Source organism: Pipistrellus hanaki (genome assembly GCF_964339955.1).
Source record: "Pipistrellus hanaki genome assembly, chromosome: 14".
Classification (NCBI taxonomy): Eukaryota; Metazoa; Chordata; class Mammalia; order Chiroptera; family Vespertilionidae; genus Pipistrellus; species Pipistrellus hanaki.
In genome coordinates this window covers 50287017-50304280 of record NC_140516.1, presented here as the reverse complement: position 1 = coordinate 50304280, position 17264 = coordinate 50287017, and the positions used below count along the sequence as shown (strand labels likewise).

Sequence of the window (17264 nt, the reverse complement as noted above, 5' to 3'; positions counted from 1 at the left end):
GTACCTGCTTGAAAAGATAAGTTGCCGTTATCTTATAACTGAAACATCTACTTGGGGTGATATGTGAACACTTTCAGGGCAAGTCCAAGCAGCCCTCCCTGCTTGAGGGGGACCATCCAAAGGCAGGTGAAGGCGGCCTAGGCCCTGTGGGCCATCTCACCCATGAGGCTCCCTCTGGCCACCAGCCCTCCCACACGCTGTTACCCAGCAGGGCTCATTGCGCACAGCACTGGCTATTGAGAAAAAAAAGAGCTTTTATGTGCAAGTTGATTTGGCAAGAAGATAGGAGGGGCTCAAATCAGTCCCCCCATCCAGTGCTCAGGGCGGATTGAAGGGGTTTCAGCACCAGATATTCCTGGACAGCGGACCTTCCGTCTGCAATGGTCCAGATGTGTGTGTGTGTGTGTGTGTGTGTGTGTGTGTGTGTGTTGGGGGTGGGGGAGGGACGGAGACAGGGGGCAGGGGAGGAGGACACAGTTAAGGGTCCACAGTGTTAGTCCTGAGTGCTGTCCACAGCATTGCCCACAGTGAGTGGGGTAAACTGATTCCAGGTCTTGGAAGCAGGACAGGACGAGTTTGAGCTGGTCCTGCCATTATAGGTCCCTGTACACACCACCACACCAGCTTCCGGCTGCTTCCCGAATCCTGGGAGCCCCAGTGGGAGCCTGTCGTCCCTGGTGCAGGCTGTGCTTCCCACCAAGTGTGTTCACGCCGCTGGCCCAGTCGATGAGGACCGGTTGGCGGCACACACGATGCTGGAGAGGGCCTGGCACTGTAGGTGGACATGTGTGGCCGTGGCCACTTGGCTAAGTGTTGGGGTTCGCATCTGCCTTCCACAGGAGGTGGTATAAAATGTGTGGTAAGAGTGTGGCTGCAGCGGCCAGTGGGCGTGAACGCACCCTAACCTGTCTCCTCTCCTCCCAGGATCATTGACCAGCGATTCGAGAAAGTATCCTACTTTGTCTTTGGTGACTTCAACTTCCGACTGGATTCCAAGTCCGTGGTGGAGGTAGGCCCCCGGCTCCGCTCATCTGGAGCCCACGCGTGTTCAGAGGTGGTAGGAAGGCAGCAGAGTCGTGCTGTCCTTTATGGGCGAGTTCAGTGTCGTCGTTCCCACTGGTTATGTTTACGGCAAAAACTAATAAAGAAATGTCTTGCTATCAGAAAAGGGGGCTGTTCTTGGGGTCAGGTGGATGGGGGTCCCTCAGACTTGCGCAGCCGCCATCAGCCGCTGCTAAGTGGCGGGACCTGTTCTATCTTGACAACTGAAGTTGTCAACTACTGAAAAGAAACAAGGAAGCAGCCAGGGGCCAGCGCTCTGCCCTGTCTGGGCTTCTCTCTCCTTGTGGCACATTCTGTCTCCTTTAATAAACGTCGACGTCACTTCATCTTTGGGAACTCAGAGGCCGTGTGTGTTTCCTGGGCACACCCACAGGGCCAGGGTCCCCTCGGGCCCCCGAATCCATGTCCCTGCTGAGGAAGAAGTATAGATGGAAACCCTCCACCTGCCACTGGGCATCGAGGTTGGAAAGCGGGGCTTGGTGCAGCTGTCGTGTCCCAGGAAGCAAGGCCGGTGGCCAGGCACAGGGCTCGGCTCTCCCTGACGAGGTCACTGCAGGGGCACTGGGACAGTGGGTGGGCTGTTGGGCTGCAGCTCTGATGCCAGCTCTCCCAGCTGCTGCAGGGGAGACCCCTCCACCTTGAGCCTGCACCTGCCTGGCAGGAGCCGGTGTCGGAGGCGGCAGCAGTGTGCCAGGCGCTTAAGCCTCCTGGAGCTCGGTCCCACGCCAGGCACAGACTCCAGAGCGCATGTGTGGTGAGCACAGTGGGAACAACAATATGGAAAAGTGGCAGTCCCTCCAAGTTATTATCTTCCCATTAGCAGTCTCATTACAAATATCGTCACACATTAATCTTCAGTCTTTGGTAGGAAATTATTTCTTAAAGACAGACGGAGCAGGCTTTGATCATCCCACAGCTCCCCGTGGTTGACAGAAATGAATAATGTTGTATTGGAATCCTCTTTTATAATTTAATTAAGCTGGCGCTACCTCACCACGCCAGCCCCACACACACATGTGTAATGCTCACCGACCACCAGAGCACGGCTCCCTGGCATCGAGGGGCCCCTGAGCGTGGGGCGGGGGCTCCGACGTCAGGGAGTGCTCTCAGGGAGAGTGGTGGGCAGGTGAGTGCCCCTGGGACTACAGAATCCTTCCTTTGGTCCACTGAGTCTTCTTTCCTCATTTTGAAATTGAAGAGCTAATGAGTTAGGTATCAGGGACCCAATCAACGTCCCTCAGGCCCTGCAGCCTTAGGGGACTCAGGAGCTGCTCCTATCACGTTAAAATCTACCCCGTGACTGACACCATCGGCCGGAGCGGCCACAGAGGCCAGGGCTCTGGAGGAAGGCACCTTCCCCAGTGACCTTAGGGCCCGGGGGCTGCAGAGCTGCGCTGTTGTATCTTGAGTCCCTGGGCACTCTCATCGCTCCCGGTGCTGGGGACCAGCGGGTCTGCTCTGCTTGGAACTGCCCACCGCTCTCCTGGTGGGTCTCCTCTCAGCCAGGCACGGCGGGGCCTTGAAAGACCTCGGCTGATCAATCAGGAGCCACCCAGCAGCTTGCACGTTGGGAAAAGGTCAGAGATTCACACGTGGCCTTTTCTTCCCGATAAAACAAATATCACATAGAAGGGCAGTGCTCCGGGCTGAGGTCAGATAGTCACAGGCGTGTGCACAGCCCGGTTCTGGTTCCCGTGGAGGTGCTGAGCTGCACGCCAGCTGTGCAGGGCGTGAGGTGCTGCAGGCGGTGCTGACGGGGCGGGAGGGCCTGGGTCATTGGTGGGTTTGGGGAGGCTTGTCTATATAATCAGTTTTCCTTTTTCTTAGTGGGTGCACGGACGTGACTGTAGGAGGCCCGTGTGCTCAGTTAGGGACAGGTGCGTTCCTGGGGGGCCTGCAGCCCACTAATAAAATACACTCATCTCTCACTCCCCCAACATGTGTGCCCAGTGCCCTTTCTCAGGCATGTGCATCCGTGTGCAGGGATCGCGGGCTCGGGGCCTCGGGCTGCGCTCTCCACTTGGCCTCTGGCACACTTCCCTTTCCTTTTCATTCCTTCCAAGCGAAGTGTCTGATGAGGATGTGTGGGAGGTCGTGGAGGGGGGCTCGTTAGAGATGCAGATCAGGGGGCCTAGACTCAGAGCAGATGGGAGCCAGGGCATCACCTGGAGCACCACGTCCCACGCTGGGTGGTCCTGTGGGGTCTCAGACAACCTTGAGCTCCAGACCCCATGCTGTCCATCCTGTGGGGTCTCAGACAGTTGTGTGGGTGGGGGAGGCGCAGCCCCAGGCAGACACTGAGGTGTGGGCAGCAAGCCCTCTGCCTCACCCTGCCCCCCATCAGGGGCCCAGAGCATTCTCTGTCCTCAGCACTGCCACCAGCCTGGGCCTCTGCCTGGTACCATCTCTTCTCCTCCTGCTGGATGGGCAGGCAGGCTGCCATAGCAGTGACCCCTCTTGGGACACTGTCTGGGCACCCACATTTAGTGCCTGCAGACCAGGTCCCAGAGGCAGGAGAAGGCCACGCAGCCCCACCCCACTTCATGTTTTTGGGGAAGTCTGTGCTCTCAGCTCCAGGGGGTCACCCTCAAGTTATGTTCCTATCACCCAGGGCCAAGTGAGAGGTGTCCACACCTGTCCTGCCCAGTGCTGGGTTGTGTGTGGTACGCAGGCTGCTGTCAGGATGGGATGCGGCATCGTTGCTTTGTCTGGAGTTGACAGACAACCTCCCTCCTGAAGAAGAAGGTTGAGGTTATAATTTTGGCTCAACTAGAAGCCACAGCTTGACTTGGTCTCCTTGCTGACCCCACCTGGAGTGGCAAGCTGAGCCTCCCTGGTCCTGGACACTGGCTGTGCCCAGCTGGCACAGTCCACGGAGGTTCATTCAATCCATATTTAGAGCAAGAGAGGCAACGAGCTAGATCTGGGCAGCAGGGAGTCAAAGGCAGTGACTGTCCCCCTGTGGCTGGAGCAGGGCGGACGCTGGGAGCTGCGGCCCTCGGAGGAAGCCGTCATTTGTGAGAGGGTAGGTTACGGGGGTCACCGCAGCCCTGGCCGGAACCCGCCTGGGAGAGAGGCGCTGTGTGCACTGGGAAGACTGTCCCCCAGGCATCAGCCACTTCCCATTTCAGATGCAAATTAATACAAGCAGGCTTGCGGAGCAGAACTGAGGAGAGGATGTTGTGATCACGTGTGGCACCGCCTAAGCCATAATTAAAACATAAACAAATTAAACACGATTATCATGTGCCCCCTAAGGGGCCGCTCGTCATGGAACTAATTAATAATGCAGCCTCCACTCAGCCCTGCTGGCGGATCACTCAGAGGGTATGTTTCTTGCCTTGCGCAGTGGCAACTGGCAGCTGGGGCTCTCAGCTGGCCGTAGTGACAAACAGTGACAGCAGTGCCAGGCGCTCCCATCTCCTCGCGGCCCAGCCGAGTGCCCACCTGCCGCCCATCACTGCCGACAGTGATGGTGATGGATGCGTTTTGGAGGCTGGCAGCCGTTTTCAGAAGCCCGTAACTGACAGGTACACGTGTGTTCAGGTACCAGGTGGGCCTGTTAAATGTCCTGTGAGGAGCTGACTTAAAAGCAGCGATTGCCCAGGAAGCCACGCTCGCAGGAGGGGTGCTGGACAGTGCTGGGCAGTGCTGGGCAGGGGGGTCCTAGTTGACCCTATGACCTTCGGAGAGGATGAGGGAGTCGCTGTAGAGGTCCCCAGGCCTCTCACATAGCGGAAAGGGGCATTGCCTCTGGTCAGCCCTCTGAGAACCCCCACTGGGCCGCCCCCCATGCTAGCTGACATCGGCTGAGCACACGTCGAGCACCAGGTGAAATGCTGGCTTTCATCTAGGTTCCGGTCACCTTGTTGAACAAAACCAACCACATCTCTGCACCTAGGACCCCTCAGCCTGGGGACCCAGCGGGCACGGGCCAGGCCAGCTCCTTTTGGGGGCCCTGCGGCCAGGGCAACAGCTGTGTTGCTGGCCTGGTCCGTGTGTGCAAGGTGTGACTGCCACTCCTCAGTTAGGGTGTGCCTGGCAGCCTGGCTCAGCCCTGCAGAAGCCCCCACGGGTGGCGGTTCTCCAGCCAGGGCTGCACCCGTGAGTGGTGGGTGTCATGAGCCCAGGAGGTCCAGGCAGTTTGCCATCCACTAGACAAGTAACAGGGATGTGTCACCCAATTTCCCTATCAGCCTGGAGAAAGCCTTCCTTAGAGCAAGGCCTTTGCAGGCCTGTCTCCTGGTCTCTGGAATGCGTAGTTTCAACACGACAGCCAGCCTGTTTCACTGTCCTCGGCAAACGTTAGCGGTCATGGAGTTTTTTTCTAAAGTGGGAGCAGTGTGGACCGATCTGTTCGGACCTCCCAGGGCCCAGCTTGTGCCCTGAGCAGCCTCCCTCTGGCTCTGGACACTCTTCTGACCGTGGCCTTGTGACACTCAATTGCTCTGATGGACGAGGGCAGGGCTGCTGAAGGGACCGGGAGTCAGGTGTGTCAGCCGCGCTGTACTTGCTTGGTTTTTAAAGAGTCTTGGTCTAAAGAATAGAATTATGTATGAATTTACATCATTTGATTTATTTTTTTCATTACTGTTCTAAAGAGACCTTTATTTAGTCTGTTTGATATAGGGCCTGTGACAATTAATCAAAAATGAAATATAGTTTCAACTTAATTATGATGCATCTCCAGGGCTTTTATTAGAGGGTTTTCTTCCAGAAAGTTTGCTTTATAAACATTGGCCAGTGTTTTCAACTAGAGATTGAGGTCAGAATAATTATTCTAATTATGGAAAAGGAAGAAAAAGGACAGTACATTTGTGGCTTCTCCCCTCCTCCCCTCTGCTATAGGAATAAGATTTTCTGAATCATAATCAGTTCTGAGCTCACCGATCTTTAATGTGCTTTTCTGGGTATTTTGCTAGGTCCTGCTTTCTGCCCGCCCTCAGGGCTAGTACAGCCCCATGGGGACTTTAGGACTCAGAGCAGATCCTCCATGCCAGGCCTGGGGGCAGGCACTCCAAGGCCAGGATCCGTGGCTGCCTGTGCGGGTCTATGCCTCCTTGCACACGCCCTCCCACTGGCTGAGCCCAGGCATATCAGTGGAAGGCTGGGGATGTCCTCAAGAGACCAAACCAGCGTGTGCAGGTCCCCTGTGGGCCTTGCACGGCAGTGCCTGTCCTGGAGCCAGTCCTGGGCCAGTGGCACGTGCCCCAACACCTGCTGGACTGCTTCCTGCTCAAAACTGAGTTGGGTTTGCAGGGAATGCTGGGTGGGTGCTGCCTCGGGCCACCAGGCTGGAGGGAGCCAGCGGGAGCCGTCTGAGGAGGAGATGAAAGGGTCTTTATGGCGAGTTGTTGTTCTGGACGAACAGTGGACAATATAGAACAAAGAGGAAGAAGGTGCCTCCGCTGCTGACATAACCCTCATGACAGCGCCTTTTCATTAACTGCCGGCAGCTCGGCTCCGCGGCCCCAGCCCCGCCCCTCGGTCCCGGTGGTGTCAGCACTGTCGGGCCCTCAGCACTTTTCTCAGTGACCACTTAGAGGTCTCCCTGCTCCCCGGTTCCAGGGCAGTCCTTGGAGAAGGCAGTGCTCTGTGGAAGGGCCTTCTGGGAAGTCAGTAACAGGAATGGTGTCCTGGGCAGGTGCCGCGGGAAGCAGCAGTGCCTGTCCACAGAGCAGAGGGCACACCTGACAGGGTCAGCCTCCCCACTCGATCTCGGCTCCTCAGGTCCCTCCCAGGACAGTCCTGTCTGCATCGGGCAGATCACCCTGATCCCGAATCCGAGGAAATTACTGTGGTGCCTGCTTCACCGAGGCCCCGCCCTGCCTGCAGCCATGTCTCCCCTTGCTCCTCAGGAGCTGTGCATGTGTGTGCATGTGTGTGCATGTGTCCATGTGCATGTACACACGTGTGTGCCTGAGCATGATAGGAAAGAGGGTGCTACCTTGGCCAGAGTTCATTCAGTCATGTGCACGTACATGTCACTGAGCTGTGCCATTCCCATCGCAGGCCAAGTGGCATCTGGGTGACCTTGCTGCTTTGAGTGCTGGCCACTTTCTTCTTCAAGGCTCCCAGCGGCCTGCTCGGCGCCTCCAGGCGCAGCAGACTCACCTCAGTCAGCGGCCAGTGTGGGCAGCAGCGGGGCCTGTCTGATGGGCACTTACTTTTCAGGGCACAGCATGTGTCGAGCCATCAGGGGCGGTCAAAGAATTCCTCTTGTCTGAGCACTTTTTCTCAGATCCATACGTCACCGATGACCACAGCGAGTTGTAACTGATTTCCGTTTCAGAGCCATCCGTTAAGCGATTTAATGATTGTCCTCCTGTCTACTGTTGGAATATGTTTAGGACTTGAAATAATGTCTGGGGACATTAGTTACCAAGGCATTGTTCGTCGCCAAGCCAATAATGCTTGTCCGGTGTTCCTAGAACTCAGACAGAAATCCGGGTGACGAGGATGACTGTCTGTCTATCTGTCTGACTTGATGTTTTAATTCTGAGCCCACTTCCCAATGCCCAGCATGGACACCTACCACCTCCCATGCTGGTGCTGGCGGGCTCCGGAGTGTCCAAGATGCAACCGTAATCCCTTGGCCCCGGGAGGAGGCCGGCCGCCCGGCTGGGACTGGCACACTCCCCGCTGGGCAGCAGAGCGCTCTGTTGATCTGACCAACTACGTACACGATACAGCAAGACCCCCACCTGCTGATGTCAGCGCTCCTGCGAGGATTAGTCACAGCATGAAAGTCTGTGCTCTGCTGGAGTAGTTCCTGTTTTCTAGAGTCTCTTGAAAACTTTAAATTTAAAAGTTAGTGATTTTCCATTAAGACGTCTTAAGGGAAACTTATGGATAGACTCCGGTCTTGTTTTGTAAACCACCTTTTGGAAATCCTTCTTGGAGATGTTAGCTGGAATGTTTATATGCAGCCCTTCCTGTAAGCATTTTTATGGCTAGAATTTAACCAAAAACAGCAGGTTAGCACAACAGCGGGACCTTGTGGGTTTTACTGACATGCCTTTGCTTGGCTGGCCCTTCAGTGATCCGTCTCCTCACAGTTTGCAGAATTCACCTCCCAGTGGCCACTGGCAGGGAAGGGAGGAAACCCCAAGACTCAGGGATAGGGAAAGGGCAGATGGGCCATCCAGGGCGCACTGCCCCGCCTGGGGACCTGCAAGCTGCTGGCCTTGGTGGCTCCACGGGACACAGCACAGAGAAAGCGCGCGTGTCCTCTCAGTGGGAACCTGGAGCGTGAGGCCGGTTTCTTTAACCCAACAGCCAACTGTTACAGTGTCCACTGGCACCTCTGTCCCCCAAGGGTAGACGCCAGGGGAAAGGGCGAGCTGGTGGGAGTGACATGGCCTAGCGTCAGGGTCTCTGGGGCTTGGTGGACAAGTCCCTGCTCCCAGAAGGCGGCAGCCTCTCGGGTGGGTGCTGGGAGCTACGTCCGTGAGCAAGGCTGTTAATTAGGGCCAATGGGCTGGCGGCATTTGGGCAGAGACCTTTGAAGGAGCATTCTCTGTTACCCATTTCAGCTCCTTGTGAGTGGACAGAGCTCAGGGGCCCCACCCCAGAAGGTCACGCTCACGCCTGCATGCTCCCAAGGTCATCCAGGCCCCCGCCTGTAGACGGCAGAGCCCGCCTCCACAGAAGGGCACACACCCTCGCTGACCAGCTCCAGACTCTGTGCCAAGTAGAGGGAGGCAGGTGGCTGCCTGGAAACCAGGGCCCCGTCTGAATTCTTCCGTCAGAGATCTGCCCCTGATCAGCCACACGTGGGCCAGTCACGTCTGCCACACCGTGGCTTCCTAAGTGCGGTTTTGCTGTCCTTTAGTTGTCATCTTTTTTTAGGAAAGTCTCAGAGATGCTGGCACAAATTACAACAGTTCTGAGAAGTACAGGCCTGGCCGCACCCATGGTTCTGCACTTGAACCCTGTTGTCAAAGTGCCAGCACCTCCATCCGGTGTCTGGGTCCATGGTGACATCCGTGTTCATCCTCAGGCTGATTGCATCCTTGGCCCCTTTCTTAAAGCTGTTGAAGACCTTGTTTGGAGGCCCATTTATTCTACACGCTTTTCCTTTCCGCTTTCCCGGAGGTAGGGCCTGTGAACATGTTTGTGGCTGAAATTACACCAGGCGGCCGGGCTGCCGCTTCCCTCTGTCCCTCGCCTTTGTGTCCGATTTCATGCTCTCAGGGGCCGGCGTGTTCTTCTGTATGCATTGTCAGTGGTGACAGCTCTGCAGCAGGGTCACGTGGAGAGGGATGGCGTGAAAGGTGGTACAATGCACCTTCGGGCCCACCCACAGCCCGACCCGGCCCCCGGGGCCAGACCGCAGGCGCCCCAGAGCGCTGGGGCCCGCTCCCTCCAGGGGCTCCCACTGCCCGGGGCGGGGGCACCTGGCCCCCCGGCTCTTGTACTTGGTGGGCTGGCCCAGGACGGGTGGTGGTTGTGGGCGTGTCCAGGCAAAAGCAGGTGGCACGGTGTTATTCTCTTCAGGTCTCAATTAGGAAAGGAGAAGAGTTTAATCCTCTGGGCCATGGACTAGTTCCCTAAGAGCCCCATGACCCGGTGCCTGTGCCTGTTCCTGGCGGAGAGTTTTAAGTCTCTTTATAAGTTTTTTGGTTGATGTTTACAAACAGAGCAAACTTTAGGGCACTGAACCCGAGAACTTTCTAAAGGAGGCACCTTGTCCTAAGCTCCGAAGCGCACCACACGCCCCACACCAGGCTCCATGCAGAAGGCCCTGAGGAGAGGTGGCCATGGCGAGACCCCTGAAATGCCTAGAGAAGCAGCAGGCGCTCCGAGTGCCAGCCAGACAGGTGCCAGGCAGCCCTCGCCTGTGCCCGCGTGTGGCTGCTAATAATGAAATAAACCCTAGATAGCCCTTTAAAGCCAACATTTTGGGCACTTTTTCTCCTTTCAAGAGAGTAAAACCCCTTTTGTAAAAGGTGAGCCGGAAAGGCCGGCCTGCGCGTCTCCGCATGAGTGGGCACGCGGATTGCAGATTGCAGGCGGGAAGTGCCTGCCTGGTGGCTGATCACTTCTTCAAACCGGTGAATGAGGAGCTGGGGGCTGGGGGGGCGGGAGAAGGGGGGGCCTTCACCAGGCACAATCAGATGTTTATCCTTTGGGAGCCACCCGAAGTGGCCAGATAAAGCAATTCTGTAAAAAGTTTCCTGCAGATGCCTTTGGGAAGAAAACCATGAATTTCTTGAATCGTCCCGCGGTGGCTACAATGGCTGTCGGTCCACTGCCCCAGCCAGCCCACCCCCCCCTTCATGGAAGCACTTAAGCCACTTAGGCACATTAGCATCTGGATGGAGCGACCTCCTCGGCTGCTGCACTGGGTGGGCAGGGGGGCCGCTCTGCTCGGAATTGTGCGGCTTGTTCTAATCCTCGCCCTTTGAAGGCCCCAGACTGATTTGTGACACATGAGTCCAAAAGCCACTTTGGGGGCTTGACCCGCTTAGCTGATCTGTGCTCTGAATGTCAATGGCCTGTCCCGGAGTGTGCCCTGGGCTGGGGCTGGCGCTGCCTCCCCTCCTGCCCCCTGACCGGGAGGGTCTGCGGCCAGCACTGGGCTGGCAGAGCTCACACCTGCAGGCTCACCCAGGACCTGGGCTCCCGCTCTCCAGGGCACAGGCTTGCTCAGCACCAGGACCTCACCAGGGCCGCGCAGAGGAAAGGGTTTTAAAAAGTGAGAAGTGGTTATTTCCTTGTAGTGGTCTTTTTAAAAACAACACCATCTAGCCCTTTTTTGAAAAGCAGCTTTCCTGGGGTATTTATATCTAAGCCACAACCCAGTGAGAGCCTCTGCATCAGACCCACCAGCCCTGACACCAGCCTGCTTGTCTCAGACATTCCCCACGTGACTTGTTCCATCCTGTCAACATCCCATCCTGCCAACACGTGTGAACATGGGTGTCGGCCCTTCAGAGCCCTGCTTTGTCCGCAGCACTTGGTCACTTTGAGCGTGTCCAGCACTTCCTCTATTACATGTATGTCCTGAGTGGCCTTCCTATTCCGTCTGCATTCTCATGCCCCTCAGAGCCACAGGGAGTGAGGGGCTCACGTGATCTGCGTATGAGCACACATATGCGCACACATACACAGGCAAAGACAGAAGACTTTTCTAAACAAGCCCAGGTTTGGTTTAATTCTTAGCCAATCAGATGCTAGCCTGGAGGGTGACAGCGCCGCTCTTCCCTGTCCCCGCTGCTGCCCAGCCGCCGCCCTCCCCTCCGTCAGGACTGGTGTCCTCCTCCCTCTGGCCGTGACGCCCTCCGGGTCCTGTCCAGTGGCCCCGGGCCGTGGCTGGTTGTGACTCTGCCTGCCCTCCCTGCTCGCTCAGGCTGTTCTCAGTCCAGGCCTTCCTGGCCAGGGCCCAGCCGCTCAGCGGGACGCTCCGTGGAGTGCAGGTCAGGGTAAGGGGACAGGCCTGCCTTCAGGCACCGCTGGGGCCCTGCTCTGGGGTCCCTCCACAGGGAGCTGTGAAAGGGGCTGAAGAAAGGATGGGGCGGGGGACAGAGGTCAGGAAAAGAGCGGCCTGCTCTGAGGTGATGGGCCTGCGGGCAGCCAGGCAGGGGACTAAGTTTCTGTGTCTTTCTCTCCCAGACTCTCTGCACAAAGGCCACGATGCAGACGGTCCGGGCTGCTGACACCAACGAAGTCGTGAAGCTGATTTTCCGGGAGTCAGACAACGACCGGAAGGTGAGACCCTGTCCCTCTGGGCGGGTGGCCCACGGCACCCACCACGGCCATCCCCGAGCTGGGAGCTTGGGACTGGGCCTGAGCCCCGCTCTGCCCCACCTGTGCTGACCGCCCCGTCCTTGGCAGGTGATGCTGCAGCTGGAAAAGAAACTGTTCGACTACTTCAACCAGGAGGTTTTCCGAGACGACAACGGCACTGCGGTGAGTTCTGTTGTCTCACACATGACCTTGCATCACTCAGGAGCCTCGGGTAGCAGGAGACGGACTGTGGGGGCCTGGCCCCGGAGGGCTGCGTCCCGCAGTTTCTCTGAAACCTGGGTGGCCAGCTAGTGCAGACCCCGCAGCTGCACCTGCGAAACAGCGGCTTCGGCCCTCGGAGGCTCCCACAGGTGTGCGTGCACACTGCCCGGGCCACTGGGCATGTCCAGGGTCACCTCACGTCAGTCACACGCAGGAAACGAGGTCACTCGGTGCACCTGGAGGACAAGATAAATGGGGTGACGAGCCATTGGAGGGCCTGTCCCCTCCGCGGTGAGGCAGCCGCCCGGCCACTGGGACAAACTACCATCGCAGGATGGATGTGCCCGTGCCGGACGCGGCCCCAAAATCCATCGCATCCTTCATCAACCACTGGTCTTGTACCCGCCTGACAGAAATTTAATTCAAGCTGGCTCCTGAAAATAATTATTGTATTTTAAGAGTAGTAATCATTGGCCGGGACATGATTGAATGTGTCCATGCCTATTGACTTTTCCTATGATTTATAGCTTTGTTTAGTCGATATTCCCATCGAAATTGTATAATTAATTATAAGTGTGGCTGTCAGGCTGCAGGATGGAGTGCCCTGGCGAGGATTTGGAGAGATTAAATTTTCCTGGGCTGTCCCGGCCAGCCTGGGGATTTCCGCGGCGCTCGGCCTGCTGGTGGAGGTGTTTGCTGTGTGTTTAGCAGCTGCTCCAGCTCGGGGCTCATTGATTTTCGGCGCATTTCTTTATCAGCGCTGCGTCTCGGCAGCAACAGTGGAATTTGTGCGGCCGGCATAGCTCCTGACAGATACATATGATCAGCCGGCTGCTTTATCATTGTCCACACCGCCCTGCGCTGTTTTTCACTTTGTAATCAAGAAGAATGTTTGCGACACATGCGGAATTGGTTATCATGTTTGTGAAAAATCTCAAAGAGATACAAATGATCCACGGACATGCCGCATAATTTCTAATCAGAAGCAGCTCACAGCCGGCGCGTGGTGCCTGCTCTGGGCTCCCGGACCATCGTTCTGCGTGGCTCAGGGTGCAGAGTCCCCATGCCCTGGCCCTCGGGGCATCGTCCTCATGCTGGTCCCACAGGGGAGGGTCCTGCCAATCTGTCAGAGCCAAACAGCGGGCCGACCTGGCCCCACAGCCACCCTGCCCAGGGTGGCCAGGCTTGGGGTCTGGTGGCCAGCATCAGGGCATAGGAACGCTGCAGCAGTCACCGCACAGGTGGGCATCTGTCGGTGTGGGTATGGAATTAGCCTCTGCCTTCCTCCCCTGGAAAGCCTGGACGGTGGAGAGCGCCTGGGTGGTCCGCACAGCCCCTGGCACAGCAGACGCTCAATGCTCCCACGTGGAATCAGAATGAAGGAGCATTCCATAACATTCGCTGTTGGCAAGCCCCTAGGCACTCAGGGTGGAGTGGGTGTGGCTGTGCTGCAGGGAGGACTGGCAGGGCACCTGGGGACGAGGACTCTGGAGGGCTGGGTCCTCCCCAGGTTGGCGCTGCTCCTGTTTTAGCAGCTGGAAGATTCCGATTCATTCCAAACCAGATATTTATTTGCTGTTCTTTTTACTTAAACCCTTAACAAGTGGAATATGGGTGAGATTCAGGGGGCTTCATCCCTGAAGGCTGTCCCCAGACAGATGGGGGTCAGGGGGTGGCTAGGAGGCCGCAGGGCTGCCAGGCCTTGTTCAGTGGAGCTGAGAACAGGGACAGGGAACTGCCTCGTGCTCAGGTCTCGCCAGCTGCTTCTCCCGGAGTTTTCCAGCTTCCTTGACAAACTGCCCGCCTGTGCTTATTGGAGCGTGTTGTGTGTGTGTGTGTGTGTGTGTGTGTGTGTGTGTGAGAGAGAGAGAGAGAGAGGGAGAGAGAGAGAGAGAGAGAGAGAGAGAGAGGGAGAGAGGACTGTAGAGGACTGTAGAGGACTGTGTCTCCAGTACACACTTGCATGTAAACACATTTGTAAGCACAGACACACACTTACGTTCAGGACTGGTCCACACCCATGTGCACACCTCCCCTTGAAGGTGCACTTCAGTCCCCGAGATGTTCCCTCAGTCTCAGCCAGAGTCCTCTCCTTCCCCCCCCCCCTCCCCCGGCCCTCCTCCCTGGCACCATCCCCCAGGACTCAGGGCCTAGCCGCTGGGCAGCGTTCAGCCTGTGAGGTTTCCCCCACCGTTTCTCACCAGCAGATGTGGGCTCACATGGCCCCGTGGGGCCCAGGCCCCCAGCCCTGGGTCCTGAGCCTCGCCAGGCAGGATGTGAGGCACTCCATGACGGGGTCCGAGGAATGTGCGGCTGAAATCCTGAAGCTGTGGAAACGGTCCCCTTTGTGCATAGGAGCTCTGGGTCACTCCTCTTGGAGCAAAAGTACACCGCCAGCTCCTGCCCGGGGGCTTCCGCTCTGCCGCCCTCTCTCCCAGCAGGGGACGGTGGGGCAGGTGGGGCGGGGGCTGCCGACTGTGCTCAGGTAGCAGCCTGGCACGCGGTCATTACTGTGTACACGGCACTGCAGTCGCACGCTTCGGGGGTGATGGATGAGGTGGCTTTGAGGGGAGCCCGTGCATGAGGCCACGCTCCCACCCAGCTGCGAGGGGACATGATTAATGAATGCATCCCGAGGGCCTGTGTGGTGACGGCTCGGCACAGCCCAGTGTGGCCAGACACTGTGGTGCCCTTCCTTCCTGGGCACCATGCTCTCTGGGGTGTGCAAACCGGGGCCATTTTTATCAGCTCCTACGTGAGGTGGACCCTGCTTACCTCCGACTGAGTTTGGGCAAAATGGGAATGGGGTGCCCTCCTCAGGACACTGCCTCTGTCCCCGGCCTGCCCCACCCGCTGCACCGCGTGGCTGCAGTGGGTAGCGACTGCTCAGCAATGGGCGTGCGGGTTCCGAGGCCGGATGAACTGGGGCCCTGGCAGAGGGCTGCTGGGCACCTACGGGCCCTTGGGGACACCACTCGGTGGCTCTCATTGGGAGGGGGTGGCCTGCACACAGGCCAGTCGACTATGGGGCAACACGTGTTCCTGAAAGTTCCAAGGCCCCTGCCCCTCCAACCACGACACCCTGTGACCTTGCGATGCCCCAGACAGGCGCACCAGTGACTTCCTTTTCTTCCTTTTCTTTCTCCAGCTCCTAGAATTTGACAAAGAGCTGTCTGTCTTTAAGGACAGGCTGTATGAACTGGACATCTCGTTCCCTCCCAGGTAAGGAGCACCTGCTGGACAAGCAGGTAACTGTCCTCTCGGGCACCCGTGCCCCTTGCACACCAGTCCTCTGGCCCTTCCCGTGGCCTGAGGAAAGGAGCCAGCCAAGAGCAGCAGTTCCACCTGTCTGCGTGAAGCTGTCTCCCTCCAACATACATTTGTTTTTAAGTGAAGAATTAGGAGGCTTTTCAAACATTCTCTGAGCCGTGACATCTATGGTTTCATATCTGTAACCACACGAGTAACACTGTAAAACCCGTGCAAGAAGAATGAGCTCGCTGCCGTTTGCCAGGCCTGGTGCTCAGGAGGGAGCACGGACGCCCATCTGTCCCGCCGGTCCCTGAGCGCTGGGCGGACACTGCCCATGCAGATGCTCAGGACCAAGCGCGGAGGGGTGAGGGGCCAGAGAACCAGTGGTAGGAAAAGCAGGCGACCCACGATGTCCCCATGACGCTCTGCCCTGGTGGGCCCGCGCCCCGTGCCCCAGCTTCCCTCGCCTCTGACTTGCCGCACTGGGTCGTCTCCATGTGGCCACCCTCCTTCAGTCTTCCTTTGAGTCTAGTTTGTTGCTTTGCTTTTCTAGGAACTTCAGTAACACCTGGTGTGTGTGTGTGTGGAAACCATGTATCTGAGCCCGGGCTGGGAACGTAGGAATAGCCTCTAGAGACACCTCCCTCACCATTTCTCTGTAACCACACCGCCTCTGCAGGGCTGTGATATGGGGACAGGAGATTTCGAGGGCCCTGTCCTCAGCCCCCTGAGGAGCAGGACAGCACCCCCTTTCCTGCCCCTGGTGGGGCTGGCTCAGGAAAGGCCCCTTCCTGCTGAGACTGGGCGGCCCAGGAGATGCCTGCAGAGTCAGCCTGGCCAGCACAGCAGGGTTTTATGTGTTGGCCTCGGCCTTGGTGACACCCCAGCCTGCCCAGCCTGCTCACATGGAGACCTGAGCCTGTGGGTAGGGCTGGTCCCCCAGCAAAGGGGCCACTGCCCACATCCTGGGGTGCAGGGGGGAGGGAGGGCGAGGCCCCAAGGACAGGTGGGCGATTGTTAGCTTTATCACCCTGCCATTCATTATGGCGATTTCTCCTCCGCTGTCCGCGTCCCCACCCTGCATGGGGTTTGCTTTCAGATAAGTCTGAGTGCACAGCAAGCACCTTATTAATCACTGTCAGCTCCCCAGGGAGCGGGCCCCGGCGCCCTGCTGCTGGGCCGGCCAGGGCAGCGCCTGGCCAGGGAGAGGAAGGACGTGGCAGCACCAGGCTCCCCTCCTCGGGCCACGCTGGCTTCCCAGACCCATCCAGACAAGCAGCGCCCTCTTGGCTCCCGGCCTGGTCCTGGGAGCGGCTGGGAAGCCCCAGGCTCTGGGAGTGAGGGACTGGCCATCACTCAGGGCTCTCAGACCCCCACCCGGGAACAGAGAGGAGGCAGGCCCAGCACGCTATCTCGGCCCCAAGGTGTGCATAGGACCATCGCTCACAGAGCTACTGACAGCCGCCTTGGGGGGCTGTTCACGCTGGGCCTGCTGGATCTGCACCTGGATTTGCACCGCACCGTGGTCCGGGGTGCGTCAGCCTCAGGCAGGACCCGACCGGCCACAGGTGCTTTCAGGAGGGGAGTTTCTGTAGGGAGAGGGTCGCACTGCAGCTGAGGAGAAGCGTGGTTCCTGGGCCAGTGGACGTCAGCCCTGTCTCTGTCTAGACTGCGTCCCCGCGTGGCCTGTGCAGCCTGGCTCCTTCGACTCCTGGGAGCGCGTCTGGCCACATACCTGCCCCTCGTCTGAAGCCCCAAACGGGGCTGAGGCCAGGGAGCCACGTGACTGGACACTCCTCACGGCACCACAGGGCAGCGATGGGATGATCCGGAGGTGGCAGGAGGCACCTGACTCACCTCATCCGGCTCAGAGGCCACCAGAGCAATGGCTGCGGGACGAAGCAGGCCCAGGGTGGCAGAGGCAGGGCCATCAGGACGTCCCAGGGCCATAGACTCCCTCTGGGTAAATTTGTTCGAAGCCACTTCTTAGCAGAAAC

At 58.0% G+C, this 17264-nt stretch overlaps 1 protein-coding gene across 2 annotated transcripts in view; it reads left to right on the top strand.

The window, feature by feature from the left end:
- The window catches only part of INPP5A (inositol polyphosphate-5-phosphatase A), a 118707-nt gene that overhangs the window by 95557 nt on the left and 5886 nt on the right, over positions 1 to 17264 (top strand). For both annotated transcript variants that reach the window (XM_084904567.1, XM_084904568.1), the window contains exons 9-12: positions 925 to 1009; positions 11680 to 11775; positions 11902 to 11976; positions 15164 to 15237. In XM_084904567.1, coding sequence (XP_084760693.1) covers positions 925 to 1009; positions 11680 to 11775; positions 11902 to 11976; positions 15164 to 15237 — 330 coding nt within the window. The remainder of the gene's footprint in view (positions 1 to 924; positions 1010 to 11679; positions 11776 to 11901; positions 11977 to 15163; positions 15238 to 17264) is intronic.